We start from the raw sequence: 16,435 nt of genomic DNA, 5'->3' as shown, positions 1-16,435 counted from the left end.
TGCATGAGGCCTCGTACTGTTGACCACTTTCAAAGATGCGATGACGACCCGGCATTATGACACACTGTGCCGATGCGATTTACTTAAACTAAGTAGAAATGGGCTACCGTGTCGCGGAAGAAGCGCCGTATAGTTTACGCTGGCAAAATACGTTTGGTTCTATGCCGATGGGAATATCACGGCCAGCGTTAAAACGATATGTACCGTAATTTCACGCGATGCGCGATTTTTCTTTTCTCACGGCCGCTCTGCGGCTTATCCACCGGTGCGGCTTATCTGATAACTATTTTGCCCTGGTACTTTGTCTCTGTACTGTGTCTCTCGAACAGCGCCGTCTTGCCAATGAACGAACAATGCGGAACAGGGGCACGTCCACATTCGAGTAGATTGACCTTCCTGGTGTCTTCTCCCAAGCAGCTCTAACCAAAGTTGTTACTGATTCATGCCTTCTTGAAGGCCAATCACCTGTCGATCCATGAAAAAACACACAAGGTCGAAGTCCGATCTTCGTAGAACACTAGAACTGATTTCCTTTGTTGTACACCATCCCGACCCCAAAGTATGGACCACAGGGTTTATGGCCTTCTCTGTGGTCTCCTTTGTTGCACAAATCAGACACCTCATATTGCCCGCGGCTTATCTGCGAGTGCGGCTTATCTGCCCGAAAATTTTCAAAACGTTCGTAAAAACAGGTCCTGCGGCTTATCTGCGGTGCAGCTAATACGCGTGAAATTACGGTAAACAAAGTCACATGATCTCAAAATGGCGTTTCCTGTGACGTGGAAAAGCCCCCCGCTTGAGGGTAGTTACAACAATGGTGGGTTTATGTCACCGCTGTGTTCTTTCTATACCCTGTGATCGACCTGATGCCATTTCGAAACGCGCAGAAGAAAGACTCGACCACGCGCGGTGACGTCCCCTCACTCTTCGCGAAACCGGATCTTGTGAAAGGTTGCCAGCGCGTTCAAGAATTAGTAGGAATAGATAAAATTCACCTTTTTCGCTGACGTTGTTTTATGCAAGCACACGAAATACATACCATCCTTCCGACTTCACAGTGGTCCTCTTAGGTGTCAACCTTGAGTAGGAAACGAACATGGCATAACCATTCAGTTTATTTCATAGATACTTTGAAAACACTGCGGGTCTGGCAAATAGAAAATAACGGCAAAGGCGAGGAAATGTGTCGAACAATATGTACAGAGCGGCAATTGGAGGTAAGAAGGACGTAGTCCACAAACTGGGACGTCATCCAATGAAATCGCGGACCGAGGACCCTCTGCGAAACATCAACGTAGTTGGGGAAGTGTCTCAGAGCTCTATAATAGTGAGAAAACGTCAATCACGATGCAAGGCTCTCGCTACACGATGAACACCGTATGCCAGTTGTAACCCCCAAGATTCACGCGATTTTAAAAATAACGAAAGAAACAGCGGTAAAACCAAAAAGTGACAGAAACAAAAGTAATAAAAACGGTAGAAAGAAGACGAGAGAAACAAAATGTGGCAGAAGACAGAGGAAGAAAAACAAAAGCTGAATTAAAACTTGTGCCGTCCTTTCTGTCATTCCCCTTCAGAAAAAAACAAAAAAAAAACAAAAAGAAAAGTAGGAAAGGAAGAAATAGAAAAAGAAAGCGAAACAGCATTATACGACGCAACCCTCCTTGTTTTTCCTTGTGCGCTGCAACATTCTCGTAGTGGCTTCACATAACGTAACGCAACGTGGCATTACATAAATACTGTACACAATATTCAATAAATTCCACCGTAAGTATGACGATATTGCAAATGGTTGCTGTAGTACATAAACGCACGCCAATAGAACACAGGCTCAGCTTGGTACATAAACGTCAACGACGGCATGGCGTAACCTACCGTCACCACCGTGCGTTGGTTCACGCAAGACGCTCTATTGCAATATGATGTTGCTGATGAAACATCAAAGCATGTTATAAGATTAAAAGTTTCGTGTTCTTTGCGTGCAAAATTTACAGGGCCAGTCCTTCGATTTTTCACACCCAGAATGCGGACGGAGAGCAAGCTGAACAGCAAGCGAAACGAATACTCCCGAATATAACCTTTCCAACTTTCGTAAAATAACGGATATATAGTATTCCCATTCGACACCATGCTCATTTTTCTCATTTCCAAGTTTAACAATAACGTTGCCGACAATCACGACTTCTCAGAACTGCCACCAGGCGGGGTTCAACGCTTCTCTCTTTCAAAATTGATTGACAAATATACATATACTTTTGTAAACGTGAGACACACAGATCGTGTAGGCGAAAGGAGAGAGGGGCACAGTCCAGCGTTTTCCGTTAGAAGTTTCATGGCAGAAACACACGTCCTAGAGAACAAGTCCGTTTGAGCAGAGGAGACGCCACGGCGGGCGCCATATTGTACAGAGGTTAGGAAAAATACCACTCTGACAACAAAAAATGTCGTAAAGGGTGCTGCGGTAACTGCAAAAAGGTCTCGCGAACACGGAGGAAGGAAGCAAAGGAGGCGCTCTGTCTTTACCGAGGAGTTGCTCCAGTCACAACCGTGCTTTCAGCAACCGTAACCATGGGAACGAGCCGCCTTGAGCCGTACGGACTGCCGTTCGTAGCCGCAGGTATTTGAAGTCGTCTGCGACCATGGGCTGTAGCAGACGACAGCAATAGCTCGGTGCGCCACCAGGTGAAAGAGGGTTAGAAGGAGCGGGCCTCCTTTGAAATGTCCACGGGGGACTGTTTTTCATCGCGGCTTTTATGGGATTTATGGGTTGCCAGATGCTTCTACTTGTACATTCTATAGTACATTGAGAGTACATTCTATAGTAGAGGCTTCTATAGTACATTGCACATGCAAAGTGTCCCCTCCCCCCAAGTATCGACTTCGCCCGCGGTCACGTGACACGCTCAACCCCTGTTCATGCGTTAGTCGTTCCCATGGACTTCCCTCCTCCTTTGTTTCTTCCCTTCATGTTTAGGAACAACAGATGCCGTGTATAGGAGACATGTGTGCGAAATTCTCAATCACAACGGAGGACTATACTGTTCGAGTTAGGTGATGGGGGGACTATGTCCTATGCAGGACACGGTAGTTTGTAAGGACCACATTGTTTTTTTGTCGGTTTCGTCCAACATCCGTTGTTCCTAAATGTGGTGCCAACAGAAAGATGGACAACACGAGAGTGCTTACTGAGGCTGTGGGCAGTGTACCGGAATGTGGCTTTCGTGGCTGGAGTGTGTAGCTTAACAATTAACCGTATACAGGAATAGTTTGTTTAAAAGGAACTCTGACAAGTCAATAGACCATCACAAGTTTGGAAAGCTAAGTTTGAGCTTGTTGACGTATTCCAATCTATATAGTCCACTTTAGGCACGGTTGTAAGTTCAACTCAGTGGAGATATGTTAATACACCATTGACAGGGAACGCCTTCAGATATGAATGTTCTTGTTAGGCTATAGGTCTTTAAACAACCTCCCGTAAGAAAATGCCGTATAGTTGTCACTATGTTCGGGTGCGATGATAATTGCCCCACATACTTGATAAGGCTATATATTGTCGGTGATATGCCAGATTGTGATATGTCGATGTCGGAATACTTTGAGACTGATCGCGAAAGAATGAAGAATGCATTCGCAGCCATTCTACGGAGTCTTAATCGTTTTTAGGTTCCTCCCACAGCCTCCACACGTGCAGGGATAGATAGGCCTAACCGCGTCGCCATAATGACTGTACTTACAGACGCGGCAAAGATTTTTGATATGCATTTCAAGTTCCTGGCTTCCTCTACTTAAGGAGGAATCATGCTTCAACGCTTACACGGGGATCAAACACAACGCGAAACGTGGGGGAGAACGACAACACAGGGACTACTTTACAGGGCGGAGAAGTAGTGAGACAAACAGTGTCGTCTGCTTTGAAAAAACTTTCCAGACGACAACAGGAGGCATATTTGTATAAGGTGATGTCGGGCTGTCCGTCAGTTTGCGTGCTTTGCGTATATTGGCTGGCTTGCGGATGGTTTATTGTGGAAGAAAGGCTCAATCATTAGCTTGTACTACGTTTGTACAACTTAAGGATACTTGGTACTTAACGATTTTGCTCCAAGTTGCATGCGAACCGTGCCGCACTCAGTCCGTCGCCCGGTATTATACTTTGGCACATGTCGACGCTTACTATATCGTGGTGTACAATTGCTTTTTCCTTCGACTAGCGTAATTTAGCTGGCGGTTGTAAACCGTGATAGTAATATCGTCGTATTATTCCAGTACCCTCGTATAATTCCAGCTTCCCTGTCAGGTAAGTACAGCTCTCTGCAATGTTAACTACAACACGGTGACGGCTGGCGAAGCAGTTGGAGAGCCTCCCTAGCGGCGCTGGGTAGAATTATAGGGACAGAGCGTTGTGGGCTATCCCACTCATGCTTGGGGGTGTTTCTCGAGCAGCAGACGCTCCGAGAGTGCGCGGAGGAGCGAGGAGGAGGAGGCTTCTCATCAAACACCCCCAAGCACGAGTGGGATGCCAACAACGCTCTCTCCCTATAATTCTACCTAGCGCCGCTAGGGTGGCTCTCCAACTGCTTCGCCAGTCGTCGCCGCGTTAAAGTTAACGTTGCAGAGAGCTGTACCATTACGTGAAACTGGTAATCATACTTCGGTCATGTCGACACTTACTATCATGGTTTACAACCGCCCTAGAAGTTTCCGCTAATCGGAGGATAAATCAGTTGTAAAGCAAGCGTCTCCATGTACCTCGTAGCTTCCCTATCAGGTAAATAGTACTATAATGCGAAACTCGTAAGTTATTACTAACTTCTATTAAGCTTTTCTCCACTACAGCACTTTACATAAAGCTCAATGGGGTTGGAACTTCCACCTTATATACGAAAAATTTACTCGTAACCACAATACGGGTACTTTGTTATAATACTTGTGTCTAAATGCGTGACTAACTCTCACATTAACCTTCACCTTAAGTTAGGACTTTTTCTCTTTTAAATTATGTATGCAGTAATTTATGGCTAACTTAGTATATAGGCAGCATTCAGTGAAGAAATTGGAAAACCGCTAAGTAGCAGCAGTAAAGACGACAGCAGCATGCGCCAGATTTAACTACGTGTGAATACACGAGACAGCCCTTTCCACCACAATGAACTTCCTCAAACCAGCACATCTATTTCCACACTGCATAGTAGTCGCATCAATTAGCATATATGGCAATGAAACGTATTGAGAAAAAAGACACCCAACAAATACATCTCAGACCAGCATCGAGCAACAGCTACGTCACAAGATCACCATGCGACTAAAGTTCTCCAGAGCAAGAAACGTCACAAGGTTCTCGGTGATGATGAAAACAATAAGCCGAAAATAGGCGATCACACTAACGGCACACGTACGCTATTTACAAATATGTATAATATATAGACTCTGGACACATAAATCGGGGGACGTATTTGCAAAAAATCACCACACCATCACCACAGCAATCAAAGGAGGATGCACTCGACAAAACACAGAGTTGGAGAGCGACTTTCGGAGTGTCGCTCTTTTTTTTTGGGTTTTCGGTTAGCGGCTATGCCTTCGAGAGGGCTTCGAACTTGGGAGTTACACCACGAAGTACAGCATTGCTTATTTTTGTCGGCGTATATTTTTTTAACAAAGGATATACTTTCCTTCAAAGTGTGAATACATTATTTTTTTTTCCCATTCGAGAAACGTAGTCTACATTTCACCTAAAGAGAAGGTGTCCAACGTGCTCATCTGGCAATGTCTACTGCCAGTAATATTATCGGGTAGCCTCTTTCGATAACAGGCACAACATGAAGCCTGTTTGCTGTTAGGATAAGGAGTGCACATTACTTTTCTTATAACAATCATCATTGTATAGACCTGCGAGTTCTTGGTTCGAAACCAGAACGAGTTTCCCGGGGGTTATCCAACAGAGATAGACATTTCAACGAGACATTAACGATTCAAGCTTACGATATGTCGGGGGTTAATGACGCTCATTACATCTTTCCTGTCGGACCCTCATAGGAGGTCAGCGAAAGAGAGCAATGAGCCAAAAGTGTGAAAATAACCATATGGTCGAAATCGATTATATCGAATCCGAGTGTTCCGAATTTTTCTTCATATCGAACCATCAAAACAGCGCTTCAACACCCGCTGACAGCGAAGCATGTTTCTATGTATACACACTTTTCCATTTACTAAGCTATCTTTTGATTCCATTCGAATTCGTTATATACGGATTCGACACTACTAAGTGACACTACTACAATTTCTTGCATATATCTATATACATTCTACATATTTTCGTGATTTTCGTGAACCGTTCTTTGATGTAGAAATTATGTCTTCCTGATTGTTTGTGTGGCTGCCATACACCATTTTGACGTTATATAGCGTAGGATGAAACTAATTCAGCTGACGTAATTCATTTAATAGCCTACTTATTAATTAGGTAGTTATTAGTAAATCAAAATAAATAAATAAATTTAGGTTAAAAGTCACTCAAATAAATTTCGTATCCAAAATTTTGCGGATCTCTCTCCTAAATAGTTTCCACTTGGACCTCGTTACCGTGACACAGGTGTCCTGCTTACAGTTGTGGTTAGGATTAAATACCACTGCAATTTCTCACGTATAAATGTTCCTAGTTATAATAATGCGTTGTATGTGGTTTCGGTTTCGGTTTCAGCCAAAATTCTTTTGTGGCACATTTTAGGCTGCACTCCTTTTCGTTGACCTCCTCAACTATTCATGATGGCCCAACAAGAAAGCATGTATAAGGGCTATTCCCTGTTCAGTGTCGTACCAGTAGTTGTGCGAGTTATCAATGAATGCGACGAGGCGTTACTCTGATGCGTTACCTATGGTGGCGCAGTGGGTGATTTTAGAGGATGACTTATAGAGGAGGACTATTTAGAGGATGTTTTATAACATGCATTTTTGAATTAAATTAAATTTAGTTTATTTTCATATTTTTCATGTGGAGATGAAACAAAAAAGCTGTGAAGCAGCTTGAAAAAAAAAAAGGCTGACATTTGTAATGTCATCCTTCTCGGCAACGCAGCATAAAGCACTTGGAGATAGGAACCATTGAATAGCAGATACGCTGGTTCGCCGGCCTCGATTTATTTAGTTTGGACTCGATTAGCTTTCATCACGACACATTGGTCAGTAAACAAGCGACGCCAGATTCGACGTCATGTTACTTAGTAGTATGGGACAGTGGCATTCAATGCTAATGTCTATAGTTTGAACACTTTTTTTGCTTATAATCATCGAAGTATTGCGCCAACAAATCGTGTGGCCTGATAACGAGATTAATTCGTTTTGTTTTCTTTCTTTTTTTTATACTCACGTGTTGTACTTGTAACACAGCGCCACATTATGCGACAAAACACACAACTGCTGGCACGAAACTTATCTTCGAACAGGCAAATCTTTCTTTCATGAGCGCGCGGAGACAAAAGTGAATGTTTTCCAAAGGAAAGAAGATGGCAAGACGTCACTGCACAAATGACATCACACCGACTTCCGGTGTAATGCGCCCGGTCTAGAGCCCACTAGAGTCACTAAATAAGCTATACGCTTCAGAGTATCGACACTGAGTTCCAAGAGCGAGCATGCGCCATCTTGTTTTCGCGCCACGCTACGCACGCGCAATGCGCACTTTAGCGCACGATGCCATCTATCGTTCGCGGGTGAAATGTTCCTCTCGTTTGCAAGCAGCAGTTGACGGCTTCGAGCTCACCTTGACATCCTCGGAACGCTCTGGTCGACAATACATGGATTATCGCACAACAATCATACACGCTTCTCTATCCGACAGGGAGCTTTATGTCAGCCATCTTTGATCCTCAAATGGGGATGATACCGGTGTGGTGCGGAAACAAGATGGCGCTGCTGCTCTCACTTGGACCTCAGTGTCGATACCCTGAAGCGAAGCCTATTTAGTGACTCTAGCCCGGTCCAATGACGTACTTCCCACAGCTCTTGCTTTTGATGCACGAGTTCGTTGCCATTCTCAGTTTACAGACTATAATATGTCGCCACTTGAGCGGGGTGTTTCACCACACAACACGACGGTAAAGGTTTCTTGCGTATGTCATGCGCTCGCGGGATGACACTATTTAAAACCGTGGCTGAAAAGGATGCGTACAAGTTGTTGTCATTAGCGGTGACACCGGACATCTTCCAGCAAGTTGAAGTTGGAGTAGTGGTCAACAGGGGGCGCTCTAAACGACGCTTAGTCGCAGGCTGTGTGCACCACCCATGCGGGAGCTTCAAACACGATGTAATTATTTGTGATTGGACATTCTTTTTTTTTTTTTTTTCGAGAGGTGAAAAACAGAAATGTACCTGAAAAGTAAAGCTGCAGTGTTCGCGTTGGTTGCGTGACGAAACTGGCCTTGTATTATTGTACTATTTGAAGCTAAAAAAAAATTTCACATTTATCATACCTGGGTATTTTGTAGTACTGGAGGTGTTCTAGACCGTGATTATACTGTACAATTTCATTATCAATGACGTCAAATGTGTGAAACACGGGGAAAAGGCCACACCTTATCATGTTTGTGAAAACAATATCATACACAATGACCAATGTCCGTCTTGTAAGTATAGTTGTAAAATGTATGGTATCCCGAAATTCCGCGTCTATCTTACTTCTGATTGATGATCTTCGTTCGCGTGATCACAATCGTCATTATGCATTTGACATGACAGCGCAGTCCCGACCAAATTTCTCATTGCGTGAGCTTCCTCCGGATATGCACCAATAAGCTAACAAATGCCAATCGCGCGAGCTCCATGCACTCTTACCTAATGTAAAGAAAGCTCTGTGTTATATGGCGGAGCTGTCATTCAAACAGTCTGTAACAAGGGATGCACTGCTTGCGACATTCTTGTCAGAAATCTCAAGGCGCCCTGCGAGTATCTTCCACCGACAGTGTCGCACAAAGCGACACTGCCAGGCACAGAGCACGTCACCGTTCTACGGCTCCGTTATGGCCCTGGTGCGCTGTACTTGGGCGTTGTGGTGTCGCCACATGTTTGTCATGTTAATCCTCATCGTCATTAGCATCCAACCACCTGGATATATGCGTCGACATCATTGTAATAAAGGCTGTTCATCTTCTACGCCACATTTTGGCGACGAGCAATTGGACCTGCTTGTCCTCTTGCGTTCTTCTGCTCTATGTCATGTTGTTGTTGTTCACTACAGGCGTTCTGTCCAAAGTTTCTGCCGGCGACACTGCCAGTACGAGATGTCTGCGGAGCGTCTCGAGATTTCAGGCAAGCGGCACATTTTTGATTAACCTCAGAAGATTCCACACCTTGGAGGGCAGCAGTGAACGCGAAAGAAACATGGCTTTCATTTTCGGGCTTCGGACTCTAGACACCTTCTAGATACGTTACATCCATGCAAGGATTGTCAGATACGTCGAATACAGGCCGAAACACCAACTCTCCGAATAAAGCGCGTTAAAGGGCATACAATTTTATGACAAACACGGTTGAGAGGAGGACCCATCGGATGTCAGATCAGGAGAAAACGTCTGAAGGCTAAACAACGCGGACTTCAGGTTAGTCATTTGTACATAAAGCACGCTTGCATAGAGCTCTGTCACGATAACGGAAACACGCAGGCCGTACACCATTCAAGTCGAATCTACACTAGGGAAAAAAAGTACTCACAAAGGGGGACATTCTCAAGCAGACAACGTCGTTGGAAAGGGAGGGCAGGGGGGTCAATCAGTATGGGACCTAAGGGCATAGAAAAGGACATTGTGATTGGGTATATAACGTAATATCTGTACACTCGTATCAATCTCTGCCTCATGTGGCTATATCTTGCATGTTATGGGTTAAAGGTATATCTCCAATAATGACTGGATAATTGTTGAGGTTTGACAAGGTGGAATGGGTATGCATAATGCCTGCGTGACTTCTTCTTTGTGTGCACCCACTGTGTCACGTGTTCATGCGTCACGGATGGAATCAACCCTAACTATAATCTTCGTGCGTTATATAACGTAATTTTGAAATCGGAGTACTGCGCAGAATCGATGAAAACGTAGCTATTGTGAGAGAGAGAAAGCTGTATAGACTCATGGCCATCGTCATTATTTTCCCCCAAGACAATTGCAGCACAAACAGTGTCAGACAGAAACATATAAAAAATCAACACATTCACAATATAAGTTAGCAATTTGCGTTGCTTTGCATTTTCCCTCATTGCTTGTTTATCTGCCGTGGCTTAGTAGTTTTAGCGATTGCAGACAGAGGAGGAATAACATCTCAGTTAATTTGAGCGACAGGGATGTCTTTCATATGGTGCTGAAGAGAAGAAGTAAGGATGTTCACATGAGCAACGCGAGCAGATTTATTTCTAGTTGTAAGGAGGAAGGGAAGCTGAAATGTCAAAGTTCATTATTGCCTCGATGATGGTAGCCTACTGATAGCTGTCTCCCAAGGAGACACCTTTTATAAATGAGAGGAAGTACTTTATATTAAATTTAGGGTCTGGCTTGTTCTCGGTTAAATGCTTCTCACAATATCAAATTGGATCCGGTGCTATCTTTGAATTCCACCTGCATTCAGATGTTCAACTAAAAATAGTTTTTTTTTTATGAACGCTTCACTATACCACACCTTCAGTATGCAAATATGGAAAACAAAAACAAACAAACAAAAACTCATGAGCGTTGTGCTGACATGGGTAAGCAACGTGTTTGACAGAAAACTCCCGTCTTTAATCTTCAAAATGGCCGAAAGACGTTGTCTTCCTTCCTCCTTACATTGGAGTAATAGTGATGCTACTTCGCTAGGAGCCCACCATTACGAAACTGCACTATTCCGCTGAATACGGAATATATAATTGTTGCATTGCTTAGCGACACTGGGTAGACATCACGACGGAGGAAACAACGCTGCCCTTTTCATCCGACCGCTCTGTCTCCCCCCCTTGTTTATTCACACTCCACCAGAAGGGTTGTGACTTATAAAGGCGATATGAATGAGAGATGCGGGAGTGATGTCACAAGTCGCAATTTCCGGTTTCTTTCGCGGAGCGCGTTCCCGTTCCCGCGTCTTTTTGTACAGCATAGATTAACTGTGGCTACATGGTGTATATACTTGTGCCATGGATGGTGGTAATACTTGAATGTTACCTGATAAGTGTTCTAATGAGAACTTTAGAAGTGCCCTAGCAGAGAGGGAGAGATAGAGATTAAGAACCTATATGTCACACCAGTTACAGCCTATGGTGTGCCGTTCATATACGCTTCGGTAAGACGTGACACAGGATGAGAGGAACACCGTTAGCCGCAGATACCACCGTACGCTATTCTATACTACTCAAAGAGCAGAGGCACAACACACTGACATATACCAGGGATGACGTCTTTGGTCACTAGCAATCCAAGAAAGATGACGGGTGTCACAAGCCCAGAAGTAGTATTGCTAGTTCGGCGACATGAGGCGAAAGGCAACGCGGGGCTGGTTGTGGCTTTGGCAAGTAGTCGACGAATACGCGGAGGGAGGCCTTGAGGTGGTGTCCAGGGGTGCCGAGGTGGGTTCGAGGATCGCAGATAGGTCGGCATCGAGTTTGTTCGCAATCTCGGGACTCGGGATGCTGTCCGATTTCTCCTGGGCAGTTGTTTAGGGCCGCCTCCGACTGGAGCTTACGGGCATTGCTTTACTTGCTGGAGAACAGCTGCGACTGTAGGGGAGGGTGAAAGCAATACAGTTGTTACAATATGGTCGTGTTTGAACTCAAACGTCATACTGCTAGCATCACCTTGCGCATTACATATGTGACGTCATGCTCCATCGTACTACTACACTCTTAAACATGAACTTCACCACATAGCACGCTCGTAGCCAACCATCATCCCGAATGACAACGTTCTCGCCCCTGATTTGCTGAAAACGGGAGGAGGAGCCTATTTTGTGCCCATTATGCACGGCACAAAATAGGCTCCTCCTCCCGTTTTCAACAAATCTAAGGCGAGAACGTTGTCATTCGGGGTGATGGTTGGCTAGGAGCGTGCTATGTGGTGAAGTTCATTTTAAAGAGTGTACCAGTCGGCTGCTTGTATAATCTAAAGTGTCGCCGCCGTCAGCTTATAGGACGATTGGGTTGGGCACGGGGTTTTTATTGCAGTTACCACGCTTCATACGACTCTCCGTCGTAAACAGAATCACACGTGAAACTACGGCACTCGCGACGTCTACCCCATATAGAGTACATTCTAGGGTTAGATTTTGCAAACAATTGAAAGAGTAATCAAGAAATATGCGAACCAAAGATTAGTGTGGCTGCTAGTGTTTGTTAGTGAAACGTTTCCACAGCGACAGCTGATTCGCGACCACTCTGGCGGACTCAGTAAGTTTCCCACCCAAGTGACTATGATGACGGCAAAGGTGCTGTCCAGATCTCTCTGGACAACCGAATGCGCAAGTCACAACTCAGCTTAAATTTAGCAGGCAATACGATTCCTACACGAGGGAGATGGTGCAGGGGAGTAATTAGTAGCATGAAAAAAAAAAAAAGGCTGATGACGTACAACACCAGAGCCAATTTGCTGCAGGAAGCTAGAAGCCTGATTGGCGGCGTTGGGCAATCCGGCACCGCAGACAGCGGCAGCCGAGTAGCGTCTCATGTTGGCTCGGCTGGAGTTGAAGAAATCCACACCCAGGTTGGGGCTCGTCTGCAAAAAGACATGGCCGTGTTTCACTCCCGTTGCAGGATAAAATGGACTCCGTGTCAAATGTAAAGTGTCCACCCGTATCCCGGCGAATGACGCATTAAAAGGATAGTCCGCTCCCTAAAGAATAAAAAAAAACGTGCTGGACGTGTGCAGTAGACGATGAACAATTCCCCGTCAATCCCTTTCATCCGAAATCGACGTATTTTCCGAGTTTTCAGTACCTCCAGTGTGCACCGGCAGCGTGGCGGAGCGCCGGGGGAGGAGCATAATACGGGAGGTGGCAGTCGGCTCGCGTGGCGTTACGTGACGTTCTTTCAGGGCTGGCGAGCGACTGGGGATAGGAGGGGGCGGGGCTCAATCCCGGAAAACTGCGGAAAATGGACCGCCCTCTTGACGTCACATTTTTCTCCCGCGCTCGTCCTGCTCCGCGGGAAAGCCCACTTGCGTGGATCTCGTTGCTTTCTGATGCCTACAAAAAATCATACCGCTCGAGCTGCGGGAAACTAATGTACTGACCTGATAAAGTTCGAAATACACTACCGTTTGCACCAGAAATCAACGATTCGATGCTTGGAGAGCGAACGATCCATTTAAAGTGCTATCGAATAAGTTGCAGCAAGGAAACAGGAAACAGTACAGGACGTCCGCAAACTCTCAACTAAGTTTATTTTGCAAAAATGTTTTTTTGCAGACGTCCTGTTCCGGCGTTTTTAAACCTTCTGTGCGCGTTTCCTTGCTGCAACTTATGGTGAGCTATACTGAGGTACTGAGGTTCGCCGTGCTCTCGAGATATACCAACGAGGGCGAGAGAAGCGAGACTTCCGCGCGCGCGCTACGAGGCAATCGTTTGTTTTCATCCGCTACGGACCCTCACCGTATTCTTCGCTTTGATTGGTTGGTCGCTACCGTCCGCCGCAGTCAGTCGAGCAAGAAGCGACTGATTAGTCCCGCGCAGGAAAGAGGGCCTCCGGTGACCACTAAGCGACCTTTTTTTGCCGTTACGGGCGCGGTTGTGGAAGCTCGCCCGGTTGTAGTGGGAACGTCTGTGAGACCGCCGCAGCATTGCGTTTCTCAAGATCGCGCCCTCATGGTTCTGATTGCCACTATTTCGGCATTCTGATTGGCAATTTTTTCAGAGAGGGAATTCCGGCATACTCTCGACATCCGGCGTCTGCTCTTGTCACGCATTCCTCCGAATACCAGTGAAGGATTCTCTCCGCTGGTGGGCACTAGAAAAATAAAAAATAAAATAAAGAAAGAAACAATCGGGCCACTCTTTCGCGTGGGATTTTCGATACCGTGGTAAATGGTATAAAATGACAATATAGGTAGTCTCGAAATCGACTGGAACGGATGCGAACGCCCCTTTTAATACCCGGCTCTGGTATAGCGTCTATTGCAATAACGGAGGAAGTAGACGTACTATCTTGGGCGAGCTGAACAGTCCCGAAAAACGCGAGTCCTGCGTCCCGACACTGGAGTGCCTGCGGATGGGGAGGCCTCCCGGGGTGTAGCTTACAGTCCCCTCTGGGGAACAGGGGGCCACCAGGATCCGAGGGGGCTGGATCGTGTTGTCCGAGTGCCTCCGCCCTGGTAAAGTTGCCTGCACTCGTAGCAAGTTGGAATCTGGTGACGACGAAGCTAGACGAAACGGGAGACATACGTATTACCCTATGGTTCTTTCACTCGTGTCCAGTGGCGTATCTAGGGTGTGGCAGGTGTGGACAGGTGCCATGGGCGCCAGGTGAATAGGAGCGCCATTATGTGGTCGGGTGTGAATGTGCCAGGTCGGGCACTCAACCTGGCACATTCATAAATGATCAAAACATCCGCCATTAGAGAGGTTGTAGTGTGCGCCAGAAACCTAGTGCGGACCACACGAAAACGCATCCCCAAGGACATCATGTTAACCATGTTGCCATGGGCGCAGGTAGCTCTAGATACGCCACTGCTCGTGTCTGACACGTGGTAGTACAAAGCAGAAACGTAACATGACTGCGCAGAAGAGAGGAACAGCGTTCTATATCATTCGTTTTGAAGTGATGAAAGTATGAAACCCTTCAAGATGGCGGCGAATGGACGTGTACTATGCCGGTGGTCTATGTTTCCCGTACATCTGGCGCATAAGCGGACGAGTTCCTGATCGGTGCTCTCGATGTGGCTACATAACCTCAGAGATTTCAGCAAAATTATCATCTAAGGGAGGGGGTGGAATGGGTGTGACACCCGTATCTCCTGGCTTTTCAGGCTCTTTCGTCATTTCTTGACGGGTGTTTGGGGGGACGTTGCAAGATCTTCGGGGCATGTCAGGGGGCATGTCAGGGGGCATGTCAGGGGACAAAAATCCCTGCATAGCCTAATTGTAAAACGCCCGTTACAGAAATAACGCAGTTTTGGAACTGGTTATATCCACTTGTACGTTTGAAAAATTGGGAGATATGCGTGTCGTATCTTTGTTTTCTTTAAATTTTGTGTTAGCGCCGCGAAGCAACTGTAGCTATGAGCGGCGTACAGACGCGGACAGATGGAGAGGAGACAGCTGGGTTAGTATGCGTCCTGGGCCGACTTCAAGGGGTACTGTGCCGCATTTCGTCTGGAATATCTGTCAGAAAACCCAGGGAAAACAGAGACGGGGCCGGGATTCGAACCAGCATCCCATCCCAGTCTCGGTGTGGAAGGGGCGATCGTCCTAACCACTACACCGCGGGAACTAGTCGCATCTTTGCGCTACCGTGGTTCACACTCATCATAAACTACATGCACCGTTTCAAGTCATGTTTCGTTCCTGCATCATATAGCCACCTGTCGGCAAGACTTCAATCCGTGAGTGAGTATCAGTGTTGCCAACTCATGAAAGTTTCAATTTTTTTTTTTTCATTACAAGGGCGAACTTTCCATTTGACTCCATTGCATAAGTGAAAGTAATGTAATTATCATTATATTGCATAGGTCGTGTTTATTTTATTGACTTATTTGTTTATTTGTGGCAGTATCTCAACGGCCGCATGGGGCAATTCGATTTTCCGAGCGATACGGAGAGAGAACACAGAGAAGGTTCGATAAAAGTCATATCGACACTGCATCAGGCCGTATGCTTACATATATCATGACCATCATTCATTTAGCAACGAAAGTACTATAAAAGTAATCCAGCTTCGTGCACTAAGTATTCAAGTTTTCGTGCGTTAAGAAACTGTACTATTCTATGGCAGCACAACCATGATGCTTATGAGTTGAACCAATTGCATTCGGATTTGGATTAGTATAAGTATAGGATTAATGTTTCACGTAAGCAAGAAGGCGTGTACCAATCTGGATAAAAGCAAGTTATTTTCGCTAGTTAGATAAGCCTGCGCTTGTGATGCAGGATTTGGTTCAATTCCACTGTCAACTTCGACTATTTTCCAATACTACCTAAAATGCAATGAGAGTGCAAGTCTGATGACATGCACATTCCTCTATACACATGTCAAAGCAGCATAAATGTAGTAGTAAAAAGTAGTAACACTCACATGCAGCTCGAGCACGTCACGACACGTAGATAGCACAACGTCTAAAACCAAGCGTACCTAGCATACCTGAACTGCACGTTCTTCGAACCACATCATCCATGCTGATGGAAGTGCGTCTCGATTCGAGTCTTAAGGAAGGAGGGCGATGAGGGTATCCCGTGGGCTGCTCCATTGTGTATTGCATTTGCACTGGAAGCCTAGGTA

At 45.7% G+C, this 16,435-nt stretch overlaps 1 protein-coding gene across 1 annotated transcript in view; it reads right to left on the bottom strand.

Moving 5' to 3' along the window:
- Window positions 1-4,617: 4,617 nt before the first annotated feature.
- Window positions 4,618-16,435, bottom strand: part of LOC135398822 (SCY1-like protein 2) — a 60,873-nt gene continuing 49,055 nt past the window's right edge. Inside the window, exons 14-17 of the mRNA XM_064630324.1 lie at window positions 16,298-16,428; window positions 14,143-14,360; window positions 12,576-12,719; window positions 4,618-11,728 (exon numbers count right to left, since the gene is read on the bottom strand). Coding sequence (XP_064486394.1) covers window positions 11,705-11,728; window positions 12,576-12,719; window positions 14,143-14,360; window positions 16,298-16,428 — 517 coding nt within the window. The 3' untranslated portion in view covers window positions 4,618-11,704. The remainder of the gene's footprint in view (window positions 11,729-12,575; window positions 12,720-14,142; window positions 14,361-16,297; window positions 16,429-16,435) is intronic.

The sequence above is a fragment of the Ornithodoros turicata genome, chromosome 6 (assembly GCF_037126465.1).
Source record: "Ornithodoros turicata isolate Travis chromosome 6, ASM3712646v1, whole genome shotgun sequence".
Lineage (NCBI taxonomy): Eukaryota > Metazoa > Arthropoda > Arachnida > Ixodida > Argasidae > Ornithodoros > Ornithodoros turicata.
This window is presented reverse-complemented; position numbering and strand designations above follow the sequence as displayed.